Source organism: Antechinus flavipes, chromosome 2 (assembly GCF_016432865.1).
Source record: "Antechinus flavipes isolate AdamAnt ecotype Samford, QLD, Australia chromosome 2, AdamAnt_v2, whole genome shotgun sequence".
Classification (NCBI taxonomy): domain Eukaryota; kingdom Metazoa; phylum Chordata; class Mammalia; order Dasyuromorphia; family Dasyuridae; genus Antechinus; species Antechinus flavipes.
The window spans coordinates 110,773,941-110,793,857 of record NC_067399.1 but is presented as its reverse complement, the minus strand read 5'-3'; the positions used below and the strand labels follow the sequence as shown (position 1 = coordinate 110,793,857).

Genomic DNA, 19,917 nt, shown 5'->3' with positions numbered 1-19,917 from the left:
ACCTTGGTGATTGACACATCTTCTTTTGAAATTCCATATGTGAATAATAATGATAGTATATATAAAATCTATTAGTTCTCCCCCATCCCCTTTTTTATAATGATTGAAATTGTTACTCATTTCCATCTAGTTGATGGACTTAGCAGGTTTTCACTTCTCAAATATGAAATAAGAAGGAGAAATATCTATGAAAATAGGGAAATTTGGTTAGATGTTATCTTGTAAATAATCATTTTCTGCATATTTGGATATGTTCCTCCATGACATAGTTCAGAAAGATGTAATAAAATATTTTAACTATAAAAAACTCAACTCTTTTTTAAAATTTATTTTATTTTATAATAACTTTATATTAATACAGAATCCATGCCAGGGTAATTTTTTTACAACATTATCCCTTGCACTCATTTCTGTTCCGATTTTTCCCCTACTTTCCTCCATCCCCTCCCCTAGATGGCAAGCAGTCCTATATATATGTTAGATATGTTGCAGTATATCCTAGATACAATATATGTTTGCAGAACCGAACAGTTCTCTTTAAACTCTTTTTTTAATGTGATAACTGATGATTGGAAAATAACCATTTGCTTGCCTTTAGGTATCTCTTTAATGATGCTGAAGTAAAGCCTTTTGATTCTGCCCAACTTGCTTCTGAATGTTTTGGTGGGGAAATGACAGTAAGTTTCTTTTGGAAGTGATTAATGATTTATATATTATTGCATAATTTAAAACCATTTTGCATTAATACATACTACAATGAAGGACCATTTTCTTTTTGTTTGTCCTTCATTCTTGAGGACCAATGACATCACAAGGATGATATCTTGACTTGTTTTGAATTGGATTTGAGTGATGCAGAACTGCACTATCAACTTTGCTCTCTTCTCCAGAGTCCTCTGAGTCCAGTGACAAGAAAAAAGGTCTAAGATGATTGGGACTGGCCTAGGATGCAATGGGTGACCTTGGCTTTTCTAAATTAAGTTCTTTTCCAGGTTTCAGTTTGTCTAAGACAAACTGAATGCCTGTTCAGGAACTATGGGCTAGATAAAAATTGAGACAGAAGATAGCCCAATTTTCTATTACCAATATATCAGTATGGGAGAAGAGAATCTTGAGTTTCTGATCTGAATAGAAAACATATGCTATTTATACTCATTCATGCCTTCAAAATCTAAATAATGAACCACTGGGGTTTGGGCTGGGCCTTTTATTGGCCATTCAGTGAAAGCCAGAATGATTTAGGTTTAAAGGCACATTTACTTAGCTCCATGTAAAACATAGTGTTGGGTTTTTTGTTTTTTTTTTTAAAGCTTGTTTTATAGGAGCAATACTTTGAAAAATGAAAACTGCCATGGCAAAAAATACATTATCCCACTTTAGGATGTGTGTGGGGAGAATAATAAAAGGAGGAGTAAAAGTACAAGATGATGACCGTTTTGCTTTTCATTTTAACTGATGCAATCAACTCTACAGTGCATTTGATTCACATTTATTCAGTGCCTATTATGTACACATCAATGTGGAAATAAGTATAACACGTTAGTGTGTTTATAGTCTAGTTTAGAACACATTTGCCCATGCAAATATTAAAGTGACAATACAAGAATTAAAACAAAATAGTATATCTTCACGACCCAAGAAATAGTATAAATGAAGAAAAATGACCCAAGGATTATAAACAGAAATGATTACCTTTTCCAGTTGAATAACAAAAGTAATTAAATTAGGATTAACATAATTTCTTAAAATGGAAGACTTTGGAATTATATTTTGATGCTTATTTTGGATGGAGATGTAGGTTATATTGTCACAGTACCTTTTCAAACTAGTTTGTGAATGTTTTCATTTAAATTATCATACTCTCCATGTATTCCAAAACAAAATATCTGAAAGTGGAAAAGACCATGTTTAGTACAGCCTGAACCATTATTTTTATAAGTTCAGCTATTTCATACCATTTATCGTGCTTGCTGATTGGAGGTCATTAGAGGAATCTTGGTACTCTCTTACTATCATCTTAATTTATTTCAGGTTTCAGTTCTCTCTTTTCATCTTGTGCTCTGGCTTTTCTAGTCTGAAATATGAGATTGATCAGAAAATATAAAGGGGGGGGAGGAAGTGGAGAAAGAATAAAATAAGAATTGAATACTTTTTCCTTTCTCTTGTCCTTTAACAACCTCAACTGTAGTCCTGTCTCTTCTTGGATTCTTTTTTCCCCTGACACATATTCTTAAAATTTAAAGTTTTAATAGCTTTTTATTTACAAGATATATGCATGGGTAATTTTTCAGCACTGACAATTGCAAGACCTTTTGTTCCAACTTTTCCCCTCCTTACCCCCACCCCTTCCCCCAGATGGCAGGTTGACCAATTACATGTTAAATATGTTGAAGTATAAGTTAAATATAAATAATTATTTTGCTATATAAAAAGAATCGGACTTTGAAATAGTATACAGTTAGCCTGTGAAGGAAATCAAAAGTGCAGGCAGACAAAAATAGAGGGATTTGAAATTCTATGTAGTTCAGTCTTTCTGAAATCATCCTGTTGGTCATTTCTTACAGAACAATAATATTCCATAACATTCATATACCACAATTTATTCAGCCATTCTCCAATTGATGGGCATCCACTCAGTTTCTGGACACTACAAAGAGGGCTGCCACAAACATTCTTGTACATACAGGTCCCTTTCCCTTCTTTAGTATCTCTTTGGGGTATAAGCCCAGTAGAAACACTGCTGGATCAAGGGGTATGCACAGACTGATAACTTTTTGAGCATAGTTCAAAATTGCTCTCCAGAATGGCTGGGTGTATTCACAATTCCACCAACAATGTATCAGTGTATGACCTTGTTTTTAAACAGTTCCTCATTATTGGTGATTGTGAGATTAAGAATAATGTATGTCTTCATTGCCTCTTCTACCTTTAAAAGGATGAAATTATCATCTGTCAGTGAAACAAGCAATTAATAAGTTCTATCTAGCTAACATATCATTTTTAACTTCTTGACAAATTTGGAGTGTTTTCCAAACTAATTTCTTTTTCTGTCCAAATGAACTGTTGTGCTGCTCCTTAAAAAAGCAGAGCAAGTAAAATATTTGTGGCTGGACTATGTATCCCAAATCTTCTCCTGTACAAAAGTAGAGACACTTGAAGAGAACACTATTTCCCAGCTTTTAAATGCATGACTATCAACCTGCCTAATCAATAAAGATATGATAAAGTAGAGAAATGGAGGAAATTATCTTAAGTATGGTTTTAGTACTGGTCCCATTTTGGCCTGAGTTCCTTTCTTCACTCACTGCATTTTCCTTATATAATCATTATTATCACTTGGCTTCTTTCTGACACTATTCACTCAACCTCCTCAGCACTATACTCTCATGTCACTTAACTTTCTTGTAGGTATTTGGCCTTCTCAAACATGGGATATAATTTTATTGTTCTCAGTTCACTATTAGATAGAAATCTCCCAAATAAACTGTCTCTCAGCTCTTTTCTAAGTCTTAAGTTTTCTGTTTCCTGACTTTACAAAACTATCTTAAATCTTTCTTTATCCCATATTGAAATTCTACACAATTAACTTTCTCATCATGATGACTAATAATTGTCTTTCATTATTCCCTTTCTTTAGTATTTGGGTTGTTTTTCTTCTTCATTGTCTTATTGTTTCACTTGTAATTCCCACTGCCAGCTTACTGTTTCTTCTATTTTGACCATTGTTGTTCTTTCTATTATTTCTGATGTTGTATACATTTCATATTATTTTGCTCTATAAAAATTTGGGGAAATTATTTTTTGCATGTTTCTGATAACTTTTAAATGGTCCTGATTCTTTCTTCTTGTATCCAAAAAATTGATCATAGCTTCTATCTTGGTAAATCCAAATGAAAAATTCTACCTCCCCCCCTTTTTTCTTTAATTTTCAGGTGTCTGTCATAATCATTAAAAATAAAGACAAATCTGCCATGCACAAAATCTAAGGAAACTTATTTTGTCAGCCTCTTGAGAATTAGAGATAGAACTTAAATAAAATATGTCATCTTTACCTCTTTCTCCTTCATTTACTTTTTGCTTTTATTTTTATAGTTGTCTTGTTGTTTGTTTCTGATAGATAGGAACTCACTATTTTCAAATGAATAAAGAAGGGAGAAAGAGTTGACATTCGTATATTTAAGTTTGATAAGTATAACAATTAAATATTTGATATACAGTATAACTTGCTTTATGGTGTTATTTTAACTTTTAAAATAGCTATGTTATTAAATAAAAGTATTTTTTCATCCACCTATCTCTAGAAGGAAAAAATAATTTAATTTTTCTTAAACAGACCAAGACCTATGATTCTGTTACAGATAAGTTTATGGATTTCTCCTTTGAAAAGGTAATTATTTATTGTATATTCAAAAATTTGACATTTAAAAAAATTTTAATATGCTTTTATCTACTTTATTATTATTTTAAAATTTTCTTTTCTTTTAAGACACACAGTGCATACATGCTATTTTATAAGCGGATGGAACTGGAGGAAGAAAATGGCAAAGACCTCAAATTTGATGTTTCATCAGAATTGTTAGAGGTATAAGTTGTTTTTATTATTTATCATAACACTATGATAGGATAGTTGTATAGTTATTGTTTATAGCAGTATCAAGAGTTTCTTATCTAACCTAGAACATATTTATGGATATCAACAGTTTTAACTGGTGTGCCATTTTTTGACAAGGGAGAAGAGATAGGAGGCTAAGGAGAAGAAAAGGGTGTAAAAATTGACCAATGGAATCAGTTATCATATGTTTATTAACCATCTTCTGTGTGTCAGACATTATACTGTATTTTGATGATACAAAGACAAAAATTAAAAAGACTTTAACTGAAACTTAGATTGTCCTGGGGAAACAACATGTAAATATATAAATGTATGGCTACACAAAGGATTAACAAATTTATAGCGCTTTTAAAATTCTTTGTATGGTGGTACATGGTCATTCTTAGATGGTGGAGAAATTTGTTTAATTAATACCAATAATCAGCAAGATTCTGGCATACAAACTAATTCTACAACCCCTATATCTACCTTCACCTGAGATGGTTTGCAAAGTGCTTACTATAGTGCCTGGGACATAGTAGGTACTTTATAAATGCTTATTCTCTTTTTTCCTTCACCCCTTCAATAAGAAACCTTTCCCAAACAATAAGGTTAATGCCTTCCCTCTGTTTATCATCTCCAATTTCTTCTTCTTTATATCTTGTTGGTAATATAGTTATTTAGTTGTTGTCTTTCCCCATTATATTGTGAACTCCTTGAAGACAGGGATCTTTTTCTTTTCTTTTTTGTATCCTTAGTACTTACTGCTACATAGCACTCAGCCAGGCACATAGTAGTAGCTTATTAAATTCCTATTGATTTGACTTGATGTGATAGGTTTTTGTTTTTGTTCTTCAAGGCAACTGGGTTTAAGTGACCTGCCCAGGGTAATACAGCTAGGAAGTATTAAGTGTCTGAGTCCAGATTTGAGCTCAGGTCCTCCTAACTTCAGGGCTGATGTTCTATCCACAACACCAAGTGGATGCCTCTTGATAGAGTAGTTTTAAAAGCAAATCAGTCCGACTTGGGGATTAGAAAAGGCCTTATGTCAAAGATAGTACTTGAACTGAGCTTTGGAGGAAACCTGCACAAAAACATGGAAATAAGAGGGTTAGAATGTTAAGAAGCAGCAAGTTAGATATGTAGAGTACATGAGTAATACAATCTAAAGTAGAAAAAATAGCTTGGAAGAAGATTGTAAAGGGCTTTAAATATTAAAATGAAGAATTTGTATTAGACTCCAGGAATGCAGGAAAACATTTTGCTTTTGAGCACATGAGTGACATAGTCAGACTTGTGCTTTTTGACAGCTGAGTAGTAGATAGATTAGAGAGAGAAGTCGAACTCAAAAGGACCAATTTGGAGGCTATTGCAGTAGTCACAGCAAGTGATGATAAGAACCTGAAATAGAATGGTGTCCATAAGAGAGGAAAAATGAAAAATGTAAAAGATGTAAAGAATACCTCCTGATTGATTGAAGTGAAGGGAAATAAGTAAGAATGAGGAATTGAGCATGATTCTGAGGTTCTCAACTTTTATGATTATGGTTTTGCCTTTGAAATTACAAAGTTTGGACAAGAGGTAGCATTGGTAATATAAGATCCATTCTCTTTTTGACTTTTTGAATCTGAAGTACATGTTGGATATTCATTTAGCAAAATCCTATTTGGAGTTAATGATATAGGACTGCGTCTCAGAAGAGAAGTTAATTCTGGACTTAAAAACCTTGCCATCACTCGGTAAAGATGACAATTGAACTTCTTGGTGCTAATGAAGTCTTGGACAAAGTGTAGAGAGAAAAGAACCTGAACCCAAGGCTTGTTGTAAATGCTTACTTAGGAGCATGAAGTGGATGATTTATTGATGGAGACCTGGAAAGAACAATCAGATAAGAAAAGAATGAAGAGAGTGCAATGTTAGAAAACCCAGAAAAGTGCATCCAGGAGGACGATCTTGCAAGAAAGGTGATGATAGAGAAGAAGCTATGGGATGTGACTGTCTGACTATTGATTACTTGGGGAAAAAGTAGTTTCAGGTGAATTGTGGTGAGGTCAGAAAGCAACTAGCTACAAGGTAAAAGGAATAGAATAAGAAGTAGAGATAAGACTTTACACAGCTTTTTCTTGAACTTTGGCTGTACAAGGAAGTAGATAGAGCATGGTAGCTTGAGGGCATGATAGACTGGCATACAACTTCAGGGAAGTAAAAAAAAGTTGCAGATTAGAAAAAGATAATTATAGAACAACCTCTTCATGGAGACAGTAAAGGAGACTGGTTAGATAGATAGGAGGGCTGCTGGAGAATATTGCAAATGGAGAGTATGAGTAGATGGTGACTGGTGCTGTCAGAGTCAATACAGAGGTCAAGAAAAGATGAGAACTAGGAAAAGATCATTAGATTTGATCGTTGTTAATTGGAGAAGGCAATTATAGTTAAGTAATAAAGTCAGCCAAATTGCAAAGAATGAAGCAATATGTGAGAGGAGAGAATGTGGAGACAGAAAGTGCCAACAACTTTCTCAAGGTTAACCATAATGGGAGGAGAGAGATTGTAGCTATCATGAATTTCCAGATCTAGTGGGGTTTTTGTTGTGGTTGTTGTTGTAGTTCTTTTTTTTAAGGATGGGTAAATATAATGAACATATCATTACAGGCCAATGAGTAAAGAAAGATTGAAGATTAAAGATATAGGGGTGATGATACATGGGGCAGTCTTTTTTATCTTGCAAAATTAGATCAAAATCTTGCCCTGTTGGTACTTAACATTTTAAATAAAAACTTTGTGGTAAGAATACAATCAATTTAAATTCAATTCTGTGGCCATCCTAACTAATTTTTAAAGCAGGATAAAAAATCTTCTGTGATGTAGCATTTTTGCTGGTATGCACTAATGAATTGTTATTAAAAGTAATGTTTTGTCTTCCTCCTGTATTCTGAGATTGTAAGATAAGATTCAGTAGAAGTGTGGAAAAGTAACTAAAGTTTATTAAATGACAAAATTGCTTGATGAAAAAGCTATTTTTTAAACTTCTACTGGGAAAGAGCTATATTATATGCAAAAAAACCCTCTAAAATCAAAAACCTTATCAACATTTGAGAGTTGTGATGAAAATAATCTTCTTTTTCATTTTGTAAATAGTTCAGTTTACCAGTTTTTATAATATTTATATCAAATTAATATATTTGTCACCAAAATGCTTTTTGAGCTTTTTTTGAGACCTATTAAGTTCTCTATTGCTCTAAGGATTTTAAGGCATGTTTAAATAATTTGCAATGTGGAAGAGCATTATTATATTTTGGAGAGAGTTTGTCATTTATTAGGTATTATATAAAGTCAAAAAAGTCAGCTAGGATTTTAAATAACTAGGTGGGTATTTTTAGGACTACTGCTTAACCTTATAAAGTGCTAAAGTATAATGAAGTAAATTACTTTCTTGTATCTGATGTTAGCATTTTTTCTTCAGTGGATTTGGCATGATAACATGCAATTTCTTCAAGATAAGAACATTTTTGAGCACACATATTTTGGGTAAGTTTTTCTCAAAAGGTCAGTATCGGATTATTCAATAAACACGTCTTTAAATCTTATTTGATAAAGAAATTGAATTGTTGCTTTATGATTCTAGGTTTATGTGGCAGTTATGTAGTAGTATTCCAAGTACATTGCCTGATCCAAAAGCTGTGTCCCTAATGACGGCAAAGGTAACATTTTAGCTTTGAACAATTTTGAGACCAGTTATATTAAAATAATTATTCATTCAACTCCTGGTTTATTTATATCTTTTCTTTCAGCTAAGTACTTCTTTTGTCCTGGAGACATTTATTCACTCCAAAGAAAAGGTATGTATCTTCTTTCATGAACTTATGTTATTCATTAGCATCATTTCTTTTTGTTCCAAAAATGTTTGTTTTGGAGAATGTTAAGTGATGTAATAATGCATATGAGTTAGCTAACACCCCTTTATCTATTATTTAGCCAACAATGCTTCAGTGGATTGAATTATTGACCAAGCAGTTCAATAATAGCCAGGCGGCTTGTGAGGTAGGTGGAAAAATCTCCTCCCTCCCTTCCCCCCCCCCCCCAAATAATAATAATAAAATAAAATAAAAAAACAGATTAGAACTTGATACTTTGTTTTTGTTGAAATCTGGAGAAGTATTCCAAAATAATGATGTGCCATAAATCAGCAGCCTGCATCTTTTAAATTATTTATTAAGATTACTTAATTACAGTAAAAGCTAGAATAGTAGGTTTTTTCCCCACATCAAAAGAGTTTAATAAAATGGTCTTTAAAATGCTATTCAAAATCAACTTTTGATTTTCCATATCAAAAGAGAGTCTTCAAAAATGAATCATCTAAATTTTTTTTAAGCTTTAGAATAATGCAGTTATTAAAAAATCAAAAACACACTTTTAAAATTAAAATTGTATGCATTTTTGATACATACATTTTATTTGTAAAATACTTAGCAGAAATGTATTTTTGACCCATTTTATGTTCAGTTTAACATTTTCTCAGGAACAGAATCTCAGAGTTTTTAAGTGACCTCAGAAACTAAGGATCCCCAAAACTGCATCTGCAAGCAGGAGCCATACAGTCTTCACTTAAGTTAGATCTCAATTTAAGGAAAAACTCCTATTTCTGTAGGTGGTCCACTAATTTTTGCATTGCTGTAATTGTTAAGAAGTTTTTCTTTGGATTAAATTGAAATTTGCCTGTATTCAGCTTTCAAACTAGTTCTGCCCTTTGGTATCAGCAGAACAAAGCCTTTATCCCTCTTCCACTTACAGCCTTTCAGAGTCTTGAAGATTGCTCTTATTTTTGCATAATCTTCTTTTCCCAACTGCTTCAACCATATCTCACGTGTTATAATCTCAAGGACTCCATTATTTTGTTATTACCCCCATCATCCTAAGCATTAGCTGTCCTTCCCAGATTTGTGTTGTATGAAAAAATCTGATAAAGCATCCCTTCTTCTAAATCATTGAAAAAACAGATCTAAGGAAGAATCTCTGGTAAAATCTACTAGAGATTGTCTTCCAGGTATGATTTCAAATATTTCCCAAACCACCTAATCTGAAATCAGTAAATATTTAATAAATCCTTGTTGTCAGGTGTCCATTTTATTGAAGAATATGATATATACACACAAATGAATTAAGTTATTGTCATCCTTGTTCCTGGAATGCACTCCCTCCCTTACTACTTTTGTTTCCTTTAAGTTGCAACTAAGTACTGCCTTCCACACAAAGCCTTTCCTGATCACCCTAAATGCTGGGGAATTCCTTCTCTACATACCTTATATTTGCAGTTTCTGGCAAATGATGGGCACTAAATAAATGTTTATGGATTGATTGAGAGAGAAAACATTAATAATTAAGCATTTCTAGAAACATTTCTTAGATGAGTAAACACTTAAGTTCTTCTGCTTAAGAAATATTGCAATATGTAAGTTTGTGTCATATAGCAACAGTCATTTGTTAAGTGCTCACTATGTACCAGACACTGTACCAAGCCCTGGATTATAAATACAAATAAAAGAAAAATCATTCCCTTCCTTTGAGGGCTGTGTATTCTGATAGAGAAAGACAGCACAAAAAACAAAGTTGACTGTAGAAAGAAAAAAAAAACAAAGGCACCTAGTGCAAGGTAAATAATAAGTGAAATAGGGAGCACAAACTGGAAAAAAAATGAGAGGCAACTGACCTAGTTGCCTTCTTTAAAAGATCCTTGAAGGAGCTATCTCATCATAAGGAGAGGTTGCAAGGGTGGAGGTTACTTGCCATGTGTGAATTCCAGGGCTAAAGTGAGGCTTCAGAACTGAGGCATGGTAGAAGAAATCTGGAATGAAGAGGAAATGTCTTTTTTTAATAAGAAGTAGTCCTTTAAGGATCTAGAAGAGGAAGGTAATAGATTTTTTTTCTTTATGCCCAGTATTCCTTTTTATCAAATTCACTTCAGTTTCTTCAAAACTATTGCTTATACAAACTGAGATAGTATTATATACTATAAAATTAGCTTTGTATGTTTCTGTAATACTAAAGATTGAATCCTCTTCTTTGTTTTTTGATCATTCATACAAACAATTTTTTCATTATTTTGGTTAAGATCTGATTTAGGAAAGGGGAAAGTAAGGAGGGATTAAATTTCAATAAGGAATGGTGAATAAGTGAGGTAGGAAGAATAGCTAACTTGACTTAACTGGAATACAGTTAGTGAAACTAGTTTATCTCTCTTCCTCTCAATATATTGTGAGAAACTTTCTCAAATGCTTTGCTAACATTCACATATCCTCTATTTTATTTGTATCCATCCTCCATTTCTAGTTTCCTTGTTCTACCAGGGTAATAACTATCAGAATAGATATGAAAATCTTGTCTGTGTTGTGGGTACCAAAAAAGCCAACTTCATAAACATAAGATTGGAAGACATGGTTAGAAAACACTTGTTTTGAAAAAAATTCTTAAGACATTAATGGGACTTGCAAGCGCAGCATGAGTGAGCTGACCAACATAGAAAAGTCAATGCTATCTTGATAGAGACATCATTTCCAGAAACTGGAATGGTAATGCCTCTGAACTCTGCTCGCCCTGGAACCTCTGATGGCATTTTTTCCTGAGTACTATGATTCAAGGAATACTTAGAGAACCCCAAAGTATCTAGAGGAAGAGAGTTTGAATGGTGAAAGAATTAAAATCCATAATATATGAATGTATTTTGAGAGAATTGGACTTGTTAAATTTAGGGAAGAGAATCTTCGAGAAATATGATAAATGTCACCAGGAGTTTAATGGGGTCTCAGTATGGGAGATGTGTTATATTTGTTTTGTTTGGCCCCTGAGAGCAAAAAATGGATAGAAGATTCAAAGAGGCAAATCTAAGTTTAATGTCAAGAATAACTTCTTAGCAATTAAACTATCCAGAATTGAAACTGGAATGCCTGGTGAGGTTGTTTGTTCCCTCTAATTAAAGATCTTTGAGTAGAAGCTGAATGACCATTTGACAAATAAGCTTATAATGGGATTTCTTTGTGTATGTGGGTTGGACTAAGTGGCTTTTTAGGGGCCTTCCAATTCTCAATTCTGTGATTTTTGTGAAACTTTTGATCTTTATTTCTTTGTGTGAATGTTCACTAATAATAATTTTAATACTACTTTTCTTCTAGAATTTTTCTGGATTACTTACTAATTCACAGGTTGTAGATTCTACTCTTCCCCCTGCCCAAACCAAGAGAACTTTTACTATTCTCCAGGACTGGCTGATGTCTTACTTATTTTCCATGTCTTAAGATTGTTGTCATTGACTCAGCAGTTGCATTATCCAATTTTTCAAATAGTAATTTGGTTCTTTGGTGGCCTGGTAGAGTTCTAATTACCAACTCTAGTTACTAGAACTCAACAGAAGTAAGATACGTATTTTGTTGCTATTTCCTTACTCATCTTGATTTTCTGCCATTAATCATTCAGTTCTAGTCTTATCAGAGATCATTCTATTTGGTAAAGAAAAAAAAAAGTCAAGTTCCTATCTTCCCTTTGTTGTTATCCATCTCAAATCACTGTTTCCTCTTATTTGATATACTACAGTAAAGTGTAGGAAAACTATTTTTTTCTTGTCTTTCATATTCCTCATTTGCCTTGATTCATTCTGGGCTTTAGCCTTACTAACAGTGTTCTGCCAGGGCTATTTTCATACTGTTACTTTTATCTTGTCTCACCCATAGCCATCCTATTTTTTATGTCTTTTAAAAATCAAAGTTGGTTTATATTGTCCTTATATGTCTACATCATTCTGATGAACAAAAATTGTACAACATAGCCAGCTATCCAAACATTAAACATTTTGCCACAGTAAATGTGGTCTTGAAGTATTAGCAAAGGCTGAATGAACCATTTCTCTAGATATGCTATATTCTAACTGACATTATATGATTCATAGCTTTCAGAATTTCATTTTTGAGGACTTTTCCATCCCTTTCAGATGATTTTTCCTTTACAATTTTAATATAATTCTTCCTATCTTTTCTTTAAAAATCTACTTTTTCAAGAGTATAGAATACATGTCATATTGTATGCCTGGCTTTTCATTCACTAATTTTAAGATGGAATTGTCACTTTCCAGGATTTTTCCTGTAAATTTTTCCTCTTTGCTGATCAAAATCATATTCAGCTATGGAAGATCACCTCTTTATTTTTGAATAGTGAAATTATAATTAATTCAAATTTTTAAATAATTTGTTTTTGATGATACTTAAGACAGTTAAAGTGTACCTTTTATTTTATTAATATCAGATCACAACACCAGGCTTATGACATGTTTCCTAAACTCTTTGTTTCCTCTTTCTAGATGGCATATAATTTCTACTTTGGTTTGTTCTTCCACTTGTCCTTTCTCAAACATAATACTACATAACTTTCCCATTCCACTATTTTCCTATGTTAATATATGTTTGTAATATATGAATACAGAACCATTAATCCTATCATAGCCATCTTTCTTTTCTCCTTGTATCACAGTCTTTAATTCACTTTTTCTGTATCACAGATGAATCTTATTACTGGGGCTAATCTCCTGACAGGTTATCAATAGCCTACTCTGTTTTCATTTGAAGTAATATTTTTATATTCCTATTGAATTTCAGCCAGAGAATTATTTCCTTTTCTTTATAACAACCTCAGAACATCGATAAAAGAACTCCTTTCACTTTTTACAAATGGAGTGATGTGGTGAACTTTTTCTTCTCAAAAAGCAGCCAGGTGATAAAAGTTCAGATCTTTTATTATCTCCAATATAGCCCGGTTAGCTTAGAGGCCTATCTCTCTGCTTGGTTCCAAGAGCTCTTGCTGCTTTGTCCTTTGCTTCTGCCTCTGCTTTCTTCAGCCTCCAGAGCCAGCACCACTCTTCATGTCATTCCGGTGAAATCTCGACTTGTAGCTTCTTCACTCTGAAGAACTTCTTCGACTGGCTCATTGAAGCTCTATTTATGCTCAAGAGAGGGATTGTGGGTTTTCTCCCATAGTGCTCTCTGGCCCAAAGAGCTTCAAGGGAGGTGTTGAACTCCATTCATTGAACTCCAATGAGTAAAGGTGTGAACACAAGCCTTGTATTAATTAGTTCTACTTAGTACCTTGTTTCAGGTTCTGCCCAAAACATCTTCTTGTAAGATTAGATCAACTCTAATTAGTTAGCAGTTAGTAAGAATTCCAACAGAGTGACATATTTTCTTTGAGGTTTGATGAATCACACAAGGAAAACTCACAGGAACATTATTGCCAAATTTCAAAACCAGCAGGTCAAAGGGAAAATTTTAAAAGAAACAAACAAACTAACAAAAACCAATTCAGATAAGCTGCAGCTGTAGTTAGAATTGCACAAGATCTGTTGGCAGTTATAATAAAAAAAAAATCATAAGTCCTGAAATACTAATATCAACTGTTAAAAAGACCTAGACCTGTGGCCAAAAATATTTTATCCAGAAAAATTAGGAATAATATTGACCTTCCCTCCTTCCCCCCCCCCCCAAAAAAAAAGGGGACATTAACCAAACTCGCAGATTCCAAGTATTTTTTATCTCAACCAAAATTGAACTCAATAGAAAATTTAACATGTAAGAGCTAGCATCAAAGACTAATTTCAAGAGACTCAATAACAAACTATATGCATGGAAAGTAAACAACAAATATAAGATTGACAATAGAAATTTGTTAGTCCAAATGGTATGTTAGGGCAGAGTTAAGTATGATCTAACTCTAAAAAAGCAAAACTGTCTAAGAAAAGGTGAAAGTACTAATATGCTATACAAATGAGGTGCAGAGAAAGAACTGACACAGTGACATTAGATTGGGGAGAAGGGCTAGTAATTCTGATGAAAACCTATTCACATTGGGAATGGATATAAAGAAACAACATACACACACACACTCATGCATGCATGCATACACACACACACCAAGTATAATACAGCACCCTCCAAAATTTTTAAAGAAATAAGGGGAGAGGGAATAAGGAATAGATGGGGTATAGATTTACTACAATGGGAAAAGGTTTATAGATTAATGAAAAGGGGATAAAGGAAGAGGGAAAGGATGGTATAGAAGAAGGTAGGGTATAGAAAGGTGTTTAATGGGAGTGGGAAAAAGTATGTAAATTAAAGAGGGAGAGAGAGGGCAGGAGAAGATAAAGGAAGGAGATGTAAATGGGGGAGGTTAAATAATAGAAAACTTAAAAATTTTTTAACTCTTAAAGAAGAGCTAAGCATCAGAACTGAAGTAGAAGAATTAGCAGGGATAAGTGATATACATAAATATAATAACAAGGATTAGGAGTAGAATTTATTAGGGGAAAAAAAGTAGGGCTAGTGATCATTGTTCTGTGACAAAAGTTAAACTTAAAGATTCAATAAAGAGAGAACTCTGTTATAGATCCACCATATCAAAATTGTTTTGGATATATATGTAAATGAATTTGTGTATATATGTATAGCTATGCATGATGTTTGTGTGTATGACAACACATCCACATCCACATGTACATAAATATATCTGCTTAATTGTGGCCTGCTTGGAGGAGGTAAGGTCGCGTTAGACAGTCATAAATATAACATCTTTTATTATTATATATCCTTTCTTGAAATGGAAATTTGTTGCATATTTTGAATTCTCCTTGATATCTGCTGGATACATGATAGTGTTTTGTTTCTTTTTTTTTTCTTTCTTTTACTAATTTTTTTCTTATTTTTTATTTAGTTTTAAATAAATTTAAAATAAATAAATATGAAGTAATTTCTCAGGGAAGGTACTAGTAACTAAAGGAATTAGAAATGGGCTTTCTTTAGGAAATGGTCTATGAGCTGAGTCCTAAAGGAAGTCATGGATCCCTTGATCTAGTGTCAGGACAAGAGTGCCTTAGGAGTATGGGGATACCATCTATACATAGCATGTATATCTTATTTATAGAGGCAAATGGGAAGAAGATTTTTTCCAATTTAATACTATTTATTTAATTTGATTATTTAATACAAACTTATTATAGGTTTTAATTTTGAAAGTTTTTATTTGACAATTTTATTTTTTATTTTAAGGCAACAAATAGAAGAAAAACTTTATAATGTTAAGCTAATGTGATCTTTTTCCCATGGAATGTACATGACTTAAATATTGATTCAGTATTCTTATATCAAATGCTTTTTTTTCTTTTAGTGGTTTTTAGACCGAATGGCTGATGATGATTGGTGGCCAATGCAAATCTTAATAAAGTGTCCTAATCAGATTGTGAGACAGGTAAGGAAAATGTTCATTTTTCAGTTAAAAAATTGACATCCTGAATTTTTTCTCTGTGTAAAGCTAATGTGATATTAGAAAGATCATTTGCTTTTCTGAATCTTAATTTCCTCCATTATAAAATGAGGCTGTAGAACTATAGAACTAGCTCAAGATTTACAAACTTAGGGACTCTACTAATCATAATAATTTTTCCTATTTTTAAGAGCATTAAAAGAAAGAAAAACAGTCATAGAATTTGAACTAGGTTATCTAATTTATCTTCATTATAACACATGCTTCTTGAGAACAAAGGGACTGTTTTTTTTCTGTATATTCCCCTAACTTAGAACAATCCTAGGCATTTAATTTTTGATTTGACTAGTCCAAACTTTTCATTTTGTAGAGGAGAAAACTAGTTAATGCAGATTTTACTACAATTTTCACCAGTCCTTTGCATTCCCCTGATACCTTATATTTTAGCACATATACACTTAAAGGATAAATGCAAATGTCTTTCTTATTTACATCTTTAGATGGAGAAAAATCACACAAGATCATTAACAGTGTTAGGTAAAAAGATATTTCACCAATTTAATTTCCCAAGTACATTGGTGGTATCTGGCAAATTCAATCAGAATTTGTTTTGTTGTGTATTTTCATTTGTACTCCAAATAGTCACTCTAGGTTGAGAAAATCACTATTCTATATTTATCAGTATTTAACAGTTTACAGCTCAAGCAAAGAAAAGTAGTAATATTCTAATGTTACAATAGAAAAGATTTGATAAAAAATTAGAAGTTTGGCAAAGAAGTTGCTATAATACTAGCAGGATTCAAGTATGTATGTATAACATTTGTCATTGCTAAAGTGTCTTATAAATGTATCCTGTAACTTAATATAGAGCTATTCAAGTTTTCTGATATCAAGATGAGTCATTCTTTTCTTGTGCCTCTGCCTTTTACACTCCTCTGTATCTACTGTCTAATCACCTAGAAGTTTAAAGGAAACCACAGGTATTACTTCAAAAGTGTACTTTACCTCCTATAATTACTGGGAGGAGCTTTGATTGTTCATTTACCTGTTTTGCACCTGAAACAAAAATAGGAGTTATTTAAACCTTATTTTGATCCTCCATTTTATCAAAAACAAGCAAAAAAAATAGGGCTGGCTCTGTTGCTAAACAATATTATGACTTTAGCCAAAGTAGCTGTCTTTTTTCCCGGGCTTGGTTTTCGTCTACTTCAAAATGAAAAGTTTGGACTATAGTTGATATCTATCTCTTCCCATGCAAATTCTATACGCCTGTAACAGAAAATAACATTTATTCTGTCCATTGCTATAAACGTGACGTTTGAATCATTCTAAGGTGTTCCGTTTTTCTATTGCTTATTTCCTGTCCACAGATAGAATTCTTGGCAAAATTTTAATTCAGAAGAAAAAGTAAAAAATGTACAAACATTATAAATAGATGGAAAAAGAATCAATTTGTCATTAAGAAAATATAAATGTATCCATACTAACAAGGTATATTTTCATATTTTATCATTTGCAGATGTTTCAGCGTTTGTGTATTCATGTGATTCAGAGACTTAGACCTGTACATGCTCATCTCTATTTACAGCCAGGAATGGAAGATGGGTAAAATCTTTGCTTCTGAATACTTATTCTGATGGTAGTTATTTAGATAGATATATTTTTATTTTAAAATATCCAGCATTATATATTTGTTCCCTTGCCAAATGAAATAGAATAGAAAGAATTGGTGTCATTTGGGAATATTTTATGTTACTTAAAATAATCATATATTCCTTATTCTCACCAAAACAATAAATTAAGAAAGTCTTTTCATTTGCTGTCTGGGTAGTATATAAAATTGGAGTTGTAATAACAGTTATATTTAATTGAACCTAATACGAAAGTATTTCTATGATTAAGTTGAAAGTTAGGAGATTTTAAAGTCTTCTGGTCAGAGATATCCATGTCTGAGAAGATCTAATTGAAAGATGGCATAGTGAAGTGGAAAAAACAGTGATGTTTTAGTTAGAGAACCTGGGTTCAAATCCCGTTTTTGCCACTTTCTTCCTTTATCACTTGAAGTAGGTCTCTTAAACATTTTGCATCAGTTTCCTCATCTGTAAAATTAGGGAGTTAGAAAAGAGATGAAATGTGTGACATTATGATCCTATTAAGGTTCAGATAGAAGACTTAGCAAATGAATGTTGATCATACCTGAGCACATTATCAGGGCATAGTTTAGTTGGTAAGTCATGACCTAATAAATTTATGTACATTTGCAGAGGTGTTTTCAGTAAGAGTCGTGAAGGATAAGTGTAGCTTCTTTTGATTTCAAGGAATTATGGGAGCCAAAGAAACTGTTGCAGAAAGTCCCTTGCGAAATGTATTTTTTTTTTTCCATTTAATAAACATTTTTTTCTCTCTCCACTTCTCTCCATCTCAAAAACAAAATCCTTGTAACAGGTACATAGCCAAGCAAAACAAATTCTCATGTTGTTCATGTCCAAAGATAAAAGTTCTGCATCTTCAATCTATCACCTTTGGAATTATATTTGTTTTTTTAAAGTTTTTAAAGTCTTGAAGCTATTTGTATTTACATTGATCTTGTTAGTATATAAATCTCTTTCTGCTCAGTTCACACTACATTATCTCATACAAGTCTTCATAGCATTTTCTGAATTCATTTCTTTCATCATCTCTAATGGCACAATAGTAGTCCATTAAATTTACATATGATTTACAAACAAAAAAAAAATTACAGATGATTTACAAAAAAGTTTCCAACTCTCCTACTACCAAAAAAATTTGTGTGTATGTGTACATGTGTTAGGTGTGTAGGTATGTATATGAATATATGTGTGTTGTATTTAATACAGATACTTTTCATTTTTCTTCAATTTCTTTGAAGAATTTTGTGAAAAAATATCAATAGTTCAGTGATTTTTGTGGGCATAGTTCCAAATTTCTTTCTGAAAAGGCTTGAAGTAATTTAAAGCTGTGTACAGCAATGTGTTAATGTGTCTTGTATACCTTTTACCTTTCCAGCATTTGATTGTTTTCATTTTTGCCAGCTTTGCCAGTTTCATAGATATGAGGTAGAACTTGAATGTTGCTTAAATTTGGATTTTACTAGTTGTTGGTGACTTGGAGCATTTTTTTCATATGACTGCCAAATTATGAATTAAATTAAAGCTGATCTTTCTGGTGAAGGAGATATAATGCCAAAGTTGCTTTTCTTTTATGCTCTGGTTTAATAAGATAGAGGAAAACAATTACTAGACACTAGGAATTATTTTAAAGAAACTTAGACAAAGACTTTGAGTAAACTCTGTCAGATAATTAGATTATAAAGTAAGGAAAGGTGATGCAGAAAAGGAAAGGGTAATTATACTCTCATTGAGCCATATATCAAGTGTGAGGTTCTTTCCAAAGGGTATAAATCAGACATGAAGATGCATTATATCGTGTAACAAAAAAAAACATGAAGGAAAATACATAGCTAGTTCTAGGTGCTGATAAACTGTGGACATCTATCTATATATCAATGGCCAAAATATGGCTAAGATCTTTTTTTTTAAATTTTTATTTAATAATTACTTTATATTGACAGAATCCATGCCAGGGTAATTTTTTTTTTTTACAACATTATCCTTTGCACTCGTTTCTGTTCCAATTTTTTTCCCCTCCCTCCCTCCACCCCCTCCCCTAGATGGCAAGCAGTCCTTTATATGTTGGATATGTTGCAGTATATCCTAAATACAATATATGTTTGCAGAACCGAACAGTTCTCTTGTTGCATAGGGAGAATTGGATTCAGAAGGTATAAATAACCCGGGAAGAAAAACAAAAATGCAGATAGTTTACATTCGTTTCCCAGTGTTCTTTCTTTGGGTGTAGCTGCTTTTGTCGTCATTTATCAATTGAAACTCAGTTAGGTCTCTTTGTCAAAGAAATCCACTTCCATCAAAATATGTCCTCATACAATATCGTTGTCGAAGTGTATAATGATCTCCTGGTTCTGCTCATTTCACTTAGCATCAGTTCATGTAAGT

At 32.5% G+C, this 19,917-nt stretch overlaps 1 protein-coding gene across 2 annotated transcripts in view; it reads left to right on the top strand.

The window, feature by feature from the left end:
• USP34 (ubiquitin specific peptidase 34) overlaps positions 1 to 19,917 on the top strand; it is a 271,113-nt gene that overhangs the window by 206,995 nt on the left and 44,201 nt on the right. For both annotated transcript variants that reach the window (XM_051975344.1, XM_051975343.1), the window contains exons 51-59: positions 599 to 677; positions 4,334 to 4,387; positions 4,487 to 4,582; positions 8,055 to 8,119; positions 8,217 to 8,292; positions 8,383 to 8,430; positions 8,567 to 8,632; positions 15,788 to 15,868; positions 17,403 to 17,488. In XM_051975344.1, the coding sequence (XP_051831304.1) occupies positions 599 to 677; positions 4,334 to 4,387; positions 4,487 to 4,582; positions 8,055 to 8,119; positions 8,217 to 8,292; positions 8,383 to 8,430; positions 8,567 to 8,632; positions 15,788 to 15,868; positions 17,403 to 17,488 (651 nt within the window). The remainder of the gene's footprint in view (positions 1 to 598; positions 678 to 4,333; positions 4,388 to 4,486; positions 4,583 to 8,054; positions 8,120 to 8,216; positions 8,293 to 8,382; positions 8,431 to 8,566; positions 8,633 to 15,787; positions 15,869 to 17,402; positions 17,489 to 19,917) is intronic.